The following is a 16392-nucleotide window of genomic DNA, read 5'->3' as shown; positions in this document are numbered from 1 at the left end:
TAAGAAGATATCTTTATTAGTCACATGTACATCGAAACACACAGTGAAATGCAGCTTTTGCGTAGAGTGTTCTGGGGGCAGCCCGCAAGTGTCGCCACGCTTCCGGCGCCAACATAGCATGCCCACAACTTCCTAACCCGTACGTCTTTGGAATGTGGGAGGAAACCAGAGCACCCGGAGGAAACCCACACAGACACTGGGAGAACGTACAAACTCCTTACAGACAGCGGCCGGAATTGAACCAAGGTTGTTGGTGCTGTAGTAGTGTTGCGCTAACTACGACACTACTGTGCCTGCTCGAGGATAACTTACCCTGCTCACCTTAAGTGCATGCCCCCTAAAAAAAAAGATAACAACCATCTATTCTAACTATGCCTTTCATAATTTTATAAACTTCTATCAGGTCTCCCCTCAGCCTCCACTGCTCCAGAGAAAACAACCCAAGTTTATCCAACCTCTCCTCAGAAGACAACCCACACATTCTGGGACTTAGTGTAGGAAACCTTTATTGAACTGCTTCCAATTCATTAATATCCTTCCTTAAATAAGGAGAGGAGTATTAGATATGCTACACCATAGAACATAGAACATTACAGCACAGTACAGGCCCTTTGGCCCACAATGTTGTGCCGACATTTTATCCTGCTCTAATATCTATCTAACCCTTCCCTCCCACATAGCCCTCCATTTCTCTATCATTCATGTGGTTATCTAAAAGTTTCTTAGATGTCCATAATGTATCTGCCCCCACTACCTCTGCCGGCAGTGCGTTCCACGCACCCACCACTCTCTGTGTAAAATAAAATTACCTCTGACATCCCCCTTATACCTTCCTCCAGTCACCTTAAAATTATGCCCCCTGACCAGATGTGGTCTTACCAATATGAAGGAGAGCCACTGGGTATTCAGGAGTTGCCAAGAGGCTAACTGACTGCTTAACATGGGTAACTATAGATCAAAGTTCACACAGCTTCTACCCCACTGTGATAAGACTATCGAACGGTTCCCTTATACAATGAGATGGACTATGACCTCACGATCTACCTTGTTGTGACCTTGCACCTTATTGCACTGCACTTTCTCTGTAGCTGTGACACTTTACTCTGTACTGTTATTGTTTTTACCTGTACTACCTCAGTGCACTCTGTACTGACTCAATGTAACTGCACTGTGTAATGAATTGACCTGTACGATCGGTTTGCAAGACAACCTTTTCACTGTACCTCGGTACAAGTGACAATAATAAACCAATACCAATACCAACACCAATAAAATCAGGGAAGGGGAGGTTTGCCAGTAGGGTTTTCTTAGGGTGGATGTAGGGAGGATGTTTCTGCTGGTAAGAGAATCTGGAACTCGGTGTCACTGGTGAAAAATATGATTGTCCAATTAAGGCAGAGATGAGTTGTCATGACCTTTTGGAACTCTCTTTCTCAAAGGCCAGTGCAGGCTCTGAATATTTTTAAGGCAGAGGTAAATTCAACGAGCAAACAATTAAAGAAATTCCAGAAAGCCTGGACAGTATTTTGGCTTTTGCAAAACTAGACTTCTGAAAGCTTAGTAATATAAAGCGTACAGTTGCCAGTGTTAAAGTGGTGCCACTTATATGTACAACAAAAACAGAAAATGTTGGAAATACTCAGCAGGTCAGGCAGCATCTGTGGAAAGACAAACAGAGTCAATGTTTTGGGTCGAAGACCCTTCACCAGAACCCTGCAGAGAGTATTCTCAGCATTATCTGTTGTTGTTTTGCCGTCTTGAGGCTTCCAGAAGTTGTGAAAGGTGCTATTCAAATGCAAATCTTTCTCAGACAAACAAATGACATTTTTGATTACGCATCAGGGTTTAGAAATTTGTCTGAAGATTCAACCATTGTTCCTGCAACAACACCATTACATGATAGAGTCCAATGGTGTTTTCTGAACCAGGCCAATGAATTTCATGGTCTTCTAAAAGGTTCTAAAACAGAGCATCAGAGGCTGAGGGGAGCTTCCCTGTAGCTGTGACACTTTACTCTGTATTCTGTTATCGTTTTTACCTTGTACTACCTCAATGCACTGTGCAATGAATTGATCTGTACAAACGGTATGCAAGACAAGTTTTTCACTGTACCTCAGTACAAGTGACAATAATACCAAGTATAAAATTATGAGAGTCAGAGAGAGAGTAGGCCGTCTTTTTCCCAAGGTGGGAATGTCAAATACTAGAGGACATAGCTTTAAGATGAGAGGGGGAAAGTTTAAGAGAGATGTTTGAGACAAGTTTGTTTTACATGGAGATAGGTATGTGCCTGGGACATGCTGCCAGGGGTGGGGGGTGGAAGCAGACACGATGGTGGCGTTCAAGAGGCACATGAAGAGGCAGGCAGTGGAGGGATATGGACCATGTGCAGGCAGATGGGATTAGTTTCCTTTGTTGGCTGCAAGGCACTTTGTGCCATTCTGAAACAATGAATAATGTGCTGTGAAGTTGGACAGATGTTGGTCTACAAACTGTGCCTTATGGAACGCAGGACGCGTTTGGGTGTTGGAACTGACACGGCGTGGGCAAAGCCACCAGATGTAATGTTGTGCTCACTGATCCTTGAGTGTCTGTTCTGGTTGCCATGGAGATGTGGGCAGGGAAGTGTCATCCCCTGAGCCTGAAGAGTGCTGCCTCACAAATAACAATGGAAGCAGGAAATCCACAAATCTATAAATGGTTTCTTTCAACAACAAGCTCAGATGTGCATTGATGTCCAACACTTGAGCAGTACAATGCTGAGGGATTTCTACCATGCTGTGCAACGGAATAAGAGGCCAAAAGTCAACACATTTTCATTCTTTTATAGTCTTGATCTCACAGGGGAGCAAAGTGTGAGATGGGCAATTTTTGTTTACTGTATTCATTCCTGGAATATAGGAGTCGCTGACGAGGTACACAAGGGTGGCACGGTGAGCTAGCAGAACTGCTGCCTCACAGTGCCAGAGACTTGGGTTCAATCCTGACCTCAGGTTCTGTCTGTGTGGAGTTTGCATGTACTACATACGGCTATAAATTGATAAATTGGTTTGTTGTTATCACACACAAAAAATACTGGAGGAACTCAGCAGGTCAGGCAGCATCTATGGAGGGAATTGACGTTTCGGGCCGAGACCCTTCATCAGGACTGGAAAGGAAGAGGGCGGAAGCCGGAATAAGAAGGTGGGGGGAGGGGGAGGAGCACACGCAGGCAGGGGACAGGTGAGTTCAGGTGATAGGCGAGTCCAGGTGAGGGGGCAAGGGAGGTGGGTGGGGGAGGGGGGAGGATAGGAGAGTAAGAAGCTGAGAGGTGATAGGTAGAAGAAGCAAAAGGGCCGAAGAAGAGGAAATCTGGTAGGAGAGGACAGTGGGCCATGGAATAAAGGGAAAGAGGTGGGGGATAGATGGGCAGGTCATGAGGGTGGGCGAAGGGAAAAGAGAAGGGAGAAGGGGGCCTCAGGAACGTTAGAATACTGGAAGTTAGAGAAATCAATGTTGAGGCCCTCAGGTTGGAGACTACCAAGGCGAAATGTGAAGTGTTGTTCCTCCAACCTATGTCTGGCCTCAAACATGGCAGTAGAGCAGGCATTATCACATTATTATCCCGTGTACCAAGGTACAGTGAAAAACTTTGTGTTGCATGCCACCCATACAGATTTCATCACATCAGTGCATCGAGATAGTACAAGGGAAAACAATAACAGAATGCAGAATAAAGTGTTACAGTTACAGAGAAAGTGCAGTGCAGGCAGACAATAAGGTGCAAGGTTACAACGAGGTTGATTGTGAGGTAAAGAATCCTTCTTATTCGTACTAGGGGATCATTCAATAGTCTTATAACAGTGGTATAGAAGCTGTCGTTTTCCTCATATGCTCCAGTTTTCTCCCATGTACCAAAGTCGTGCAAGTCGGTGGGTTAATTGGCCACTGTAAATTGCCCTTAATGTGCTGGTGAGTGGTAGACTGTCGAGGGAGTTGATGGGAATGTGGGGAGAATAAAGGATGAGATTAATGCAGGATTAGTATAAAATGGTGGTTGATGGTTGGTGTCAACTTGGTGGGTCAAAGGGTAGCACGGTAGTGTAGCGGTTAGCGTAACGCTATTACAGCGCCAGCGACCTGGGTTCAATTCCAGCCGCTGTCTGTAAGGAGTTTGTACGTTCTCCCCGTGTCTGTGTGGGTTTCCTCCGGGTGCTCCGGTTTCCTCCCACATTCCAAAGACGTACAGGTTAGGAAGTTGTGGGCGTGCTGTGTTGGCGCCGGAAGCATTGCGACACATGTGGGCTGCCCCCAGAACACTGTCAGTAATGCAAAAAGATGCATTTCACTGTGTTTCAGCATACATGTGACTAATAAATAAATATGTTATCTTAAAGTGCCTGTGCTGTATCTCTCTGTGTCACTATTTATTGCTCAACATTCATTGTCTTAAAAGGATATTGATGGACTTTCACGTGATTTGATCTAGCTGAGAGCTTCCCCTCAATAATAGTCAACTAAACAGGTGCACAACTGAAGTCACTTGCAGGGTAAGAACAACAGGTTCTTGCCATGAAGAGTATTGGCAAAACTATTGGACTTCTGTGACAATTTGATAAGTCTCGTGGTCACTTTTACTGAAAACAGCTATTCAGTTTAGGATTTACAGTTTTAACTTCTCATTTCCAGATTTTTGTTTCAATCTGATAGGTTCTCAGATTGCTATGCCTGTATTTGAACTTGCGACCCCTGGATTATTGGCTCATGTTGAATATTGACACAGGCCAAAAACTTGTTGGGGCCAGATGCACAATTTTGATGTTGTGGGTTGTATGGAATTTTACTCAAAAAGGCCAAATAACCAGGGCTTTTACCTTTGTTCCTATTAGCTACCACATGTAGATGAGAATTACCTCTAACAAATGTGTACAAGAGGTCTCAGCTGTATAAGATGTTGGTGAGACTGCATCTGGAATATTTTATGTAGTTATAGAACATAGAACATAGAACACTACAGCACAGTACAGGCCCTTCAGCCTACGATGTTGTGCTGACATTTTATCCTGCTCTAAGATCTATCTAACCCTTCCCTACCATATAGTCCCCCATTTCTCTATCATTCATGTGTCTATCTATAGAGTCATAGAGTCAAAGAGTGATGCAGCACGGATACAGGCCCTTCGGCCCAACCAGTCCATGCTGACCACGGTGCTCATCCACTTCTGGTCACAATACTATAGGAAGGATGTGATTAAGCTGGAGAGGGTGCAGAAAATATTCACAAGGATGTTGCCGGGACTGGAGATCTTGGGTAGGCCGTATAGACTGGGGCTGCTTATCCAGGAGTGAAGGAGGCTGAGGAATGACCTTACAAGCATTTGTAAAATCATGAGGGGCATGGATGGATAAGATGGATTATCGCAGTCTTTTTCCTGGGGTTGGGGTCTACAACTAGAAGGCATGGGTTTCAGGTGAGAGGGGAAATATTTAAAGGGGACCGGAGAGGCAAGTTTTTCACACAGAGGGTGGTGGGCATGTGGAACGAGCTGTCTGAGGAAGTGGTAGAGGAGGGTAAAATTACAGTGTTTAAAACACATTTAGACAGGTACACGGATAGGAAAGGTCGAGAGGGACGTGGGCCAACTGCAGGCAAATGGGACCGGTTCAGGTAGGCACCTTGGTCGGCATGGACGAGTTGGGTTAAAGGGCCTCTTTCCATGCTGTGTAACTCTGTGACTTTATGGCTTTATGGCTCTCTGACACAATAATGTGAGTCTTTATTAAGCTGAATAAGTCAGGAATACAGTAAACAATGATAATCCGGCATCTGATCATTCTGAAATCCTGACTGTCTGGCATCTGTCTCACTCATCCATCCTGAATGTGAGCTGGGGGTTCAGGGTGCAACCGGAACTGGGGACCACCGTGCAGTCCTGGAGCTGGGCTCAGGGTTTGTAACTCTAGGGGTCAGGAACATGGGAAGGCTTGTGGCTGGAGCTGGGGTCCAGAGTGCTTGTATATTTCCCACTCCCTTCCAACTCATCAGGTTCACTAAAAAAAAATTAATTACTCTACCACGTAACATGTGAAAAATTGAAATAAAAATGCGTTTGCACGTTAATGGGGTAACAAACAGCAGAATTGGTATTGGTTTATTATTCTCACATTCTCAAAGTGAAAGTCGAGTTTCTTGTCATGTGCACAAGTACATGTGTGCACAGGTGCAATGAAAAATTTACTTGCAGCAGCATTACAGGCACATAGTGTCGTGTAAGCAGCATTCAAAGAGAAACACAAATTAAACATAAATTATACACAATTTTTACAAGAAAATAACACAATTAGAACAAAAAAAAAACAAGGTCCATTCAGTCCAAAACGATCTGAGTGGTCATAGGGGTCATAAACCAATTTACTAATTTACATAGCATCAGATAAGCAGCATTCACAGGAAAATCATAAATTAGACATAAATTATACACAATTTTTCCAAGAAAAAACACAATTAGAACAAAAGAAAACGAGGTCCATTGTAGTACAAAGTGGCCAAAGTGTTGTTATACTAAGGTAGTGATTGGGGTTGTGCAGGTTGGTTCAAGAACCAAATGGTTGCAGCTGTTCTTGAACCGGGTGGTGTGGGACCTCAGACCTCTGTACCTCCTGCCTGATGGTAGATGTGAGAAGATGGCATGGCCTAGATGGTGGGGATCTTTGAAGCAGTGTACCCAGATACAGTGAAAAGCTCTTGTTTGCATGCCGTCCAGATAAATCATTCCATACAACAGTACATTGAGGTAGTACAAAGGAAAACAGAATGCAGAATGTAGTGTTGCAGTTACAGAGAAAGTGCGATGCAGGTAGACAAATAAAGTGAAGGGTCACGACAAGGTAGATTGGGAGATCAAGAGCTCATCTTTTAGTGTATGAGAGGTCTGTTCAAAAATCCGATAAATAGTCTGGAATATTTGGTAGTCCAGCACCATCAAAACCCTGAGGGTGCCAGATGATGGAAATTGTATGGATATGTTGGTGAGGTGAGAAAGAGTGGGAGGGGAAAGTTGGGGACAGAAACACTAATAGATTGATCTGGGCCCAAATAGCTTGTTCTTCTCCCGTATGGTAAATGTAATTCCATTTAATTCATTGTCCGCCTACCAACCACTGAAGTACCTCGTCTCATGAATTTTCCAACTTCTCAAGAACCCAGGGGACAGACACTAGCAGACAATTACAGAGCAAGGCCAGCAGAAGCCCTGAATCAGCTGAGCAGTGCTCACTGTTCAAGTATGAGCAGAACTTCCAAGTTAATTTAAAATCGTTCCTTCCCGAATCACCAAAGGAAATAAATCTACTGCAATAGTGTTCTGTTAAACTCACGAACAGGTCCAAGATTAAAAATAATTCACACTGGCTTGAAAGGTGGTAATTGTTTTGGTGTCAAACATTGGTGAACAATTACATTGGCTCAGTATTGAGGCAGAGGTAGTAATGTATGAGATTAAAACATGTATTGAATCAGTTAAATTGGAAAGGGCGAAGAATAATTCCTAAACTGCAAAGATTACTAAACTGGATGGATTGCATTTGCACATGTTAAATGAGGAGGGAAGAGATAGTAGAGGTGCTAATACACGTGTGAATTCTTGCCTTGTTTTTCTCTTTCAGTACTGCTCTAGAATTGCAACTCCAACCCTGTCTACATGCTGAGTTTGTGGATGAGAGATTCAATGCACAGTTCCAAACAATAATAGAATGCAGAATAAAATGTTACAGTTACAAAGAAAGTGCAGCGCAGGCAGACAATAAGGTGCAAGGTCATGACAAGGTAGATTGTGAGGTCAAGGGTCCATTTTATCAGACTATTGAATGGTCCCCTTGTATGATAAGATGGACTCTTGACCTCGCAATCGACTTTGTTATGGCCCTTGCACCTTATTGTCTACCTGCACTGCACTTTCTCTGTAACTGTAACACTTTATTCTGCATTCTGTTATTGCTTTTCCCTTGTACCACCTCAGTACACAGTTGTAATGAAATGATCTGTATGGACGGCATGCAAAACAAAGTTCCTCACTGTATCTCGGTACACGTGACAATAATAAAGCAACTTACCAATTTAACCTGTGCCCCAAGGGTCTCGAACGGAAACGTCAACTGTTTATTTCCCTCCGTAGATGCTGCCTGACCTGCTGAGTTCCTCCAGCAGCTCATTTGTTGCTCCAGATTCCAGCATCTGCAGTCTCTTGTGCCTTCCCTGGGCCTGCTTTCACCTCTCAGAGATCTGGACACAACATTCAAGCTGAAACTCCCAGTGGAGTTCTGAGGAGACTCTTTCCAGTGACACATCAAAGCTTGGGTCCTCTGCTGTCTCAGCCAGATGTAAACAACCCCTTGACCACATTTAACGAAGGGTCTTTGACTTGAAACAATATTTCCCTCTCCACAGATGCTGCCTGATCTGCTGAGTGTTTCCAGCACTTTCTACTTTTACTTCAGGTTTCCAGCATCTGCAGGTTTTGATTTTTGTTTTCAGACCACATTCCTTGGCCAGGTTTTACCTCATGGCACATGGCTCTGTGCAGATCGTTGAGGGTCCCCTCAGTGACTCCTTCCAGACTGTAAGTGGTCATCACTCAGTTATCCTGAGGCACATTAACCGCTTCCTGTGTTGATTATGCTCCCTTGGCTGAATATCTATCTACAGATTGATTATAGCTGGTAGATTACACCATCGGCGCTGCCTCAGGAAGGCAACATCTGTCATCAAAGATTCCCACCACTCAAGCCATACCATCTTCTCATAGCTACCATCGGGCAGGAGGTACAGAAACCTGAAGTCCCCACACCACCAGGTTCAAGAACAGCTACTTCCCTTCAACCATTTGGTTTTTGAACCAACCTGCACAACCCTAATCACCACCTCAGTATAGCAATACTATGACCACTTTAACCACTGTGCACTACAATGGACTTTGTTTTTTTTTCTGTTCTATGTTCTTTCCTGGAAAAATTGTGTATAATTTATGTTTGTGTCTCTAATACTATCTGCCTGTGATGCTGCTGCAAGTAAGTTTTTCATTGTACCTGTGCACACGTACTTGTGCACATGACAATAAACTCGACTTTGAGCTGACACTCATTGGAGCACACAGGAAAACACTGGTGGCACTAGCATGTTGCTGACACTGAGACAAGATTGAGAACCACATGAAACGTGTGACGTGCTGCACTTTGAGAGGTCAACTGTAAAAGGAGAGTACACAGTTGATGGCAGGACCCTTAACAGTGTTGATGTACAGAGGGATCTTGGGGTCCAAGTCCATAGCTCCCTGAAAGCAGCAACACAAGTCGATAGGGTGGTAAAGAAGGCGTATGGAGTGCTTGTCTTTATTAGTCGAAGCCTTGAATTCAAGAGTCAGGAAGTTATGTTGCAGCTTTATAAAACTTTGGTTAGGCTGCATCAGGAGTATTGCATTCAGTTCTGATCATCCCATCATAGGAAGGATGTGGAGGCTTCAGAGGGGCACAGAAGAGGTTTATCAGGACGCTGCCACTATTAAAGAGGATATGCTATAAGGAGAGGTTGGACAAACTAGGGTTTTTTTCTCTGGAGTGGCAGAGGCTGAGGGGAGACCCGATAGAAGTTTATAAAATTATGAGAAATAGATAGAGTAGACAGCCGGTATCTTTTTCCCAGCGTTGAAATATCTAATACTAGAGCACATGCATTTTAGGTGAGAGGGGGAAAGTTCAAAAGACACGTGCAGGGCAGGTTTTTTTACATAGGGGTGGTGGGTGCCTGGATTGCGCTGCCAGGGGTGGTGGTGGAGGCAGATACGATAGAGGCGTCTAAGAGGCTCTTAGATAGGCTCATGAATGTGCAGAGAATGGAGGGATAATGGACCTTGTGCAGGCAGAAGGGATGAGGTGTCATTAGTTTAATTGGCTTGGCACAACATTGTGGGCCGAGGGGCCTGTTCCTGTGCTGTACTGTTCTATGTTCTATGAAAAAACATGGGCGAAGTCTGCCCTCCTGTCCCTATTTGAATACCACAGACTGTCCAAACCATTGCATGATCCATGTTTATAGAGGTGTTTCCCTCTCTTTTCATGGCTGTTCCAATGCCACCCCTGGTGGTCAGTGATGGGATAGCGATGGAGGAGTCAGCAGGTCTGTGCAATAATTTAGACCCAAGCCAGGAGGTCATTGTGGGATTCGTGGGCCATGACAAATTGAGTGTCTATGATGATGATGCCGGGCCATCCAGGTTCATTGACTTTTGTTGAATCAGTTTGGTACAAATTGGTCAACAGAATTGCTGAGGAACTGGAGTCACATATACATCAGACCCAATAAGGTTGCAGAAGAAAAATTGGTGCTTAAGGTACTGACATAATTTGATCTTGCTGTGATTACAGGTATTTCTCATTGGGCTGATCGCAGACAGGAAGTTCCAACACTTCAACGCTGTCTTGGAAGCCTACATTCGACAGCACTTCAGTGCCACCTTGGCTTACAAGTACGTCCAACAAAGAGCATTGTGCGTTCATTCAAAGCGAGTTGGCGTTAGAGCAGATCATTTGATTGTCAATGACATTACTTTGGTTTTTGACGCCTGAATTGGTGTGGCACTCAAACAGATGAACTCGTATTTTTTCTATTCATATTTTTTCAACAATACATGGCCCAATAATGACCTAGTAATCCATTTTGATGATATTATTTTGTGGGCAAGTGGAGGTCAGGGTTATTCTCAACAACTCTCACCAATTTTTACAGATGCATCATAGAAAGCATTCTATCTGCGTGCATCACAACTTGGTATGACAACTGCTCTGCCCATAACCGCAAGAAATTGCAGAGAGATGTGAACACAGCCCAGCACATCACGGAAACCAGCCTCCCCTCCATGGACTGTCTGCACTTCTCAATGCCTCAGTAAAGCAGCCAGCATAATCAAAGACCCCACCCACCCCATCAGGCAGAAGATACAAAAGTTGAAGAGCATGTATCACCAGGCTCAAGACAGCTTCTATCCCACTATCAGACTCATGAATGGGCCCCTCATACACTAGAAGATGAATAATTTATGTTTTTCTTCTGAATGTTGTGCCTCTAATACTATGTGCCTGTCATGCTTCTGCAAGTAAGTTTTGCATTGCACCTATGCAGACACATACGTGCTTAAAACTCGACTTGACTTGAACTCTTGAATTCTTGATCTCTTATCTACCTCGTCATGGCCCTTTCACTTTATTTGTCTACCTGCACTGCACTTTCTCTGTAACTGGAACACTATATTCTGCATTCTGTTTTCTTTTCATGTGACAATAATGAACAAGTACCAATACCAGGGTTCTGAGAAACATTTAAAACCAACCTGCATTTATATAGGAATAGAGGAAAACAAGAAATAGGTGCAGGAGGAGCCATCCTGTTCTCCCAGCTATTAAGATCTTCATCTTAGAGTTATTTTCTAGCACTGTACCTATGCCTCTTGATTCCCTCAGTGATACACTAAGGCACATCTCCAGAGTGGGACTTGAAGCCTCAAATTCCCAGTCTGGAAATCTGAGTGTTCCCATTGAGGCAAATAGACGATGAGTGAGTTCAAATAAACAGCCACTGAAAGGTTAATATAAAGGAACGCTCTCCCTGGATTATTTCACAGTGCACACCAAGCACGTTTAACGCTTTCCAATCAAGCAGATAGATTTGGAAAGATGGCATCTTGGGTGGGAGAACCTGGAACAGTACAGCACAGGAACAGGCCCTTCGGCCCATGATGTTGTGCTGAACTAATTCACCTAATTCCTTCTGCCTGCACATGGTCCATATCCCTCCACTCTCTGCATATTCATGTGTCTATCCAAGAGCCCATTAAACGCCTCTATCATATCACCACCCCTGGCAGCACATTCCAGGCACCCACCACTCTCTGTGTATAAAAACTTGCCCCACGCATCTCCTTTGAGCTTTCCCACTCTCACCTTAAATACATGCCCTCTGGTATTAGACTGGAGGTCCTCCAGACGAGAGGTCCATACTGGGAATGACATTCTTCAGAAGGCACTGGGCCATAAGGAGCAGAGGGGAAAGGGTGCATCAGATAAAAATGTTTCTAAGAGTGAAACCCTTTTTTGTTGCAGGAAGTTGCTGTCTGTGTTGACTGAGTACGTGGACACCGCAAGCCGAGGCTTGGACTGCGAGCCTCTGAAACGAGCGTTCAAAGCGTTGGAATACATCTTTAAGTTCACAGTCCGTTCAAGATGCCTGTTTTCGCAGTAAGTCCCTCTGTTTTTGGCCATCAGCTGGTCGCACAGATCGTCATGAGTCCTGAATGTTTCAACCACTGCTCCAATCTGTTGGAGAGAGATAGAACATACGTAGAATAGTACAACACAGGAACAGGCCCTTCGGTCCACAATGTTGTGCTGAACTAATTAAACTGGTAATTAAATGCCTGATTAAATTAATCCCTTCTGCCTACACAAAATCCATATTCCTCCATTCTCTGCACATCCATGTGCCCATAATCAAAGACCACACCTACTTGAGTCATTCTCTCTCCTCCCCTCTCCCATTAGGCAGAAGATACAGGAGCCTGAGGACACATACCACCAGGCTCAAGGACAGCTTCTTTCCCACTGTGATAAGACTACTGAATGGTTCCCTTAACGATGAGATAGACTTGTTTGACCTTGCATCTTATTGTCTACCTGCAATGCACTTCCCTGTAGCTGTGACACTTTACTCTGTATTCTGTTATTGTTTTTACCCTGTACTACCTCAATGCACTGTGTAATGAATTGATCTGTACAATCGGTATGCAAGACAAGTTTTTCACTGTACCTTGGTACAAGTGGCAATAATAAACCAATACCAATCTAAGAGCATCTTCAACACCTCTATCATATCTGCCTCCACCACCACCCCAGGCAGCACATTCCAGGCACCCACCACTCTCTGTGTAAAAACCTTGACCTGCACATCTCCTTTGAACTTACCCCCTCTCATCTTAAATGCATGCCCTCTAGGATGGGACATTTTGACCCTGGGAAAAAGATATCAGCTGTCTACCCTATCTATGCCTCTCATAATCTTACGAACTTTTATCAGGTCTCCCCTCAGCCTCCACTGTTCCTGACAAAACAACCCAAGTTTGTCCAACCTCACCCATCCACACCAGGGATAATTTAATGTGACCAGTTAATCTACCAGCACACCTTTGGGATATGGGAGGATATCAGAGCATATGGAAGAAACCTGCAGGGTTGGAAAGAGAAGTGCAGACTCCACATGGACAACAGCACATGCCTCCTTCACCACCCTGTCAACTGTGCTGCCATTTTCATAGAACTATGTACCTGTACCTCTCGATCGTTCTGTTCTGGAGCACTCTCCAGGGCCCTGCCATTTACTGTGTAAGTCCTGCCTGATTTTCATTTCTACCATGACCATTTCTCCTATAAATCATGTCCACAGATATTTAGGCATATAAATTATTGACAAGCGATCCCTTCAGTAACTTACGAAAATGCAACACTTCACATTCATCTGAGTTAAATTCCATCTACCATTCCTTGATCTACTTTCCCAGTTGATCTTAGGTAAGTTGGTATATTTGCTTATTATTATCACAGGTAATGAGGTATGTGAAAAACTTATTTTGCATGCCATCCAGACAGATAATTTCATTACAACAGTGCATTGAGGAAGTACAAGGGAAAACAATAACTGAATGCAGAATAAAGTGTGACAGTTGCAGAGAAAGTGCAGAGCAGGTAGACAATAAGGTACAAGGTCATGATGAGGTAGATTGTGAGGTCAAGAGTCGATCTTATCATACTAGGGGATCGTTCAATAGTCTTATAACAGCAGGGTAGAAGCTGTCCTTGAGCCTGGTGGTATGTGCTGTCTGACGGGAGGGGGGAGAAGAGGGAACGTCCGGGGTGGGAGGGGTCTTTGATTATGTTGGCTGCTTTATGAACCTACTTTGCTGTCCACTATACTGCCAATTTTGGTTTCATCCGCAAACTTACTAAATCTACGGTCATGACGTGTTATGTAGAAGTGTCTCCTCATCTCCCTTCTTGTTTTTTTGCTAGTCACTTACCTTAGTAATCTTTTACAAGCATCAATCCCAGCCATCTTAAGGGATTCTTTTGTCGGCGAATAATTTTGGCCTATTTGGTGGACAATACAAAGTGTTAACAGTGATTCACAGAGCCACAGTGTGAAAGGAGGCCATTCAGCCTGTTGACTCCATGCTAGGTTTTGGTAAAGCAATTCAGTAAGTCACACTCTCCCACCCTCTCGCCATAGCCGTGCAAATTATATCCTTGCAAGTATTTATCCAGCTTGCTTATGCATTTGATCTGCCCTCACAACCACCCCTGACAATACATTCCAGACCCCAAACACTCGTTGTGCAAAAAAAACCCCTCACTTTTGGTTCTTTTGTCGATCATCTTCATTCTGTGTCCCCTGCTTGTTCATCGCTCCACCAATGATTCAACTGTACACTGTGCATCGATGCATATTCCCCTCGATTTTCATTTAGATTGATGCTTGTGAAAGATTACCAAGGCAAGTAATTAGCAATAGAACAAGAATGGTAATGAGGAAGCGTCAAAATTATGTCTATGAATTCACGTCCTCAGAGATTTAGGGATATAAATTGTTGACTCAAACGATCCCTTGTGCAAAAAAAACCCTTTTTCAACTCTGATTTGACTCTTGTTATCAAGAAACCTTGTTTATTGCTTTTCTTTGTGCTGGATACAATGTCAGAGCATTGGATTCCCATTTCCCACTTTATGGCCTGCCTTGGTTACAATGCCAACTTCAATAACCAAAGTCTTTGGCCAACACAGACGGTTTGCTCCTTTGTTCCAATTGGGATTGATTAGGGGGAAAGAACAGTCCCAGGGTTGGTATTCTTTAAAATAATTAAAAAGGGAACAAAAGCCCTTCACCACATGGACGATAGAGGGTCAAGCTGGCTGTTCATCACCATGCAATTCACCTGCCCAAATGTTCAAGCCCTCCAGCACCAATGCACAGTGGTTGCAATATGTACCATCCACAAAATGCCTTTCAATTATTCACCCAGACTATTTCAGCAGTGTCCCTACCAGTAAATGCAACAAGGACAGAAGCCACATGGGAACACCACCATTAACAGTTGCCAATCCAATCAGAAGCAGAATTATTATCTCTGACTTATATGACGTGAAATTTGTTGTTTTGTGACAGCAGTATAGTGCAAAGACATAAAATTACAACAAAATACAAAAATAAAGAAATAGTGCAATAATAAAAGGAATAAATATGTGGTGTTCATGGGTTCAGGGACCATTCAGAAATCTGATGGCGGAGGGGAAGAAGCTGTTCCTGAATCATTGAGGGTGGTTCTTCAGGCTTCTGTACACACTGTCCCAATTGGAAATATATCATTGGTCCTTCACTGGATCTAAATTCCCTACCCAGCTTCACTGTGGGATTACCTTCACGAGAAAGACTGCAGCAGTTCAAGAAGGCAGCTCACTGCCACCAGCAGTAATTAGGTATGGGCACAGGATGCTGTGCATTCCAGTGACCCCATCATTCTTGAATTGTTTTTATACACACATTTTTGCTCTTGCATTACGCTACATACCACAATGCCCACACTCCAGCAATAATTCATTGGCAGTGAAGCTCCTTTGATTGAAAGGTTCTGTGTAACTAAAAATCTTTTTATTTTCTTGAACGTTGTCCCCGAGGAAACTTTCCCACAGATTTGGCAGTTTAACAAGAATGCCAATAAAGGATCAATTTGACTCACTCTGACAGAGATGGACAGTCGAGTTGGAAACTGCAGGGAATATACATTTGTCAGTCCTGGGATGCACCCTTTCTGGGGCTGACAGAGTAAAGGATAGGACGGGGAGATCAGTTCTGAAATAGGGAGGCACACAGGAACGGCTTAGTGATGGAAACTCGCTGCTGGTAGCCACAGGTTTCGAAAGAGCCCTGCATTCATGTCACATCTTTTACATTCTCGGGATAAAGTGTCCTGATGTAGCAAGGTTCTGTTGCTGGATTTGTAATCCAGGCCATTCAGCCCATTGAGTTTATACTGGTTCTTAATCCAATCAATCCCATTCCCCTATTTATTTCCCTGTAACTTACTCTCTCACCCTATCTACAGTATGCCATTGGGCATAAATAGGGTGAATGGACACAGTCATTTTGCCAGGGAAAGAGATTCAAAAACCAGAGGGCATACGTAGGTTTAAGGTGGGAAGAGAAAGATTTAATAGGGACCTGAAGGGCAACTCTATCACGCAGACTGTCGCGGGTGTATGGAATGAGCTGCCAGAGGAAGTGGTTGAGGCAGATACAACAATAACAGTTAACAGGTGCTT

The 16392-nt window shown here is 43.8% G+C and overlaps 1 protein-coding gene across 1 annotated transcript in view; it reads left to right on the top strand.

Annotated features, from left to right (window-relative positions):
- LOC127580080 (dedicator of cytokinesis protein 2-like) overlaps window positions 1–16392 on the top strand; it is a 1107748-nt gene that overhangs the window by 307646 nt on the left and 783710 nt on the right. Inside the window, 2 exon segments of the mRNA XM_052033289.1 lie at window positions 10399–10499; window positions 12130–12264. Coding sequence (XP_051889249.1) covers window positions 10399–10499; window positions 12130–12264 — 236 coding nt within the window.

The sequence above is a fragment of the Pristis pectinata genome, chromosome 2 (genome assembly GCF_009764475.1).
Source record: "Pristis pectinata isolate sPriPec2 chromosome 2, sPriPec2.1.pri, whole genome shotgun sequence".
Taxonomy (NCBI): domain Eukaryota; kingdom Metazoa; phylum Chordata; class Chondrichthyes; order Rhinopristiformes; family Pristidae; genus Pristis; species Pristis pectinata.
This window is presented reverse-complemented; position numbering and strand designations above follow the sequence as displayed.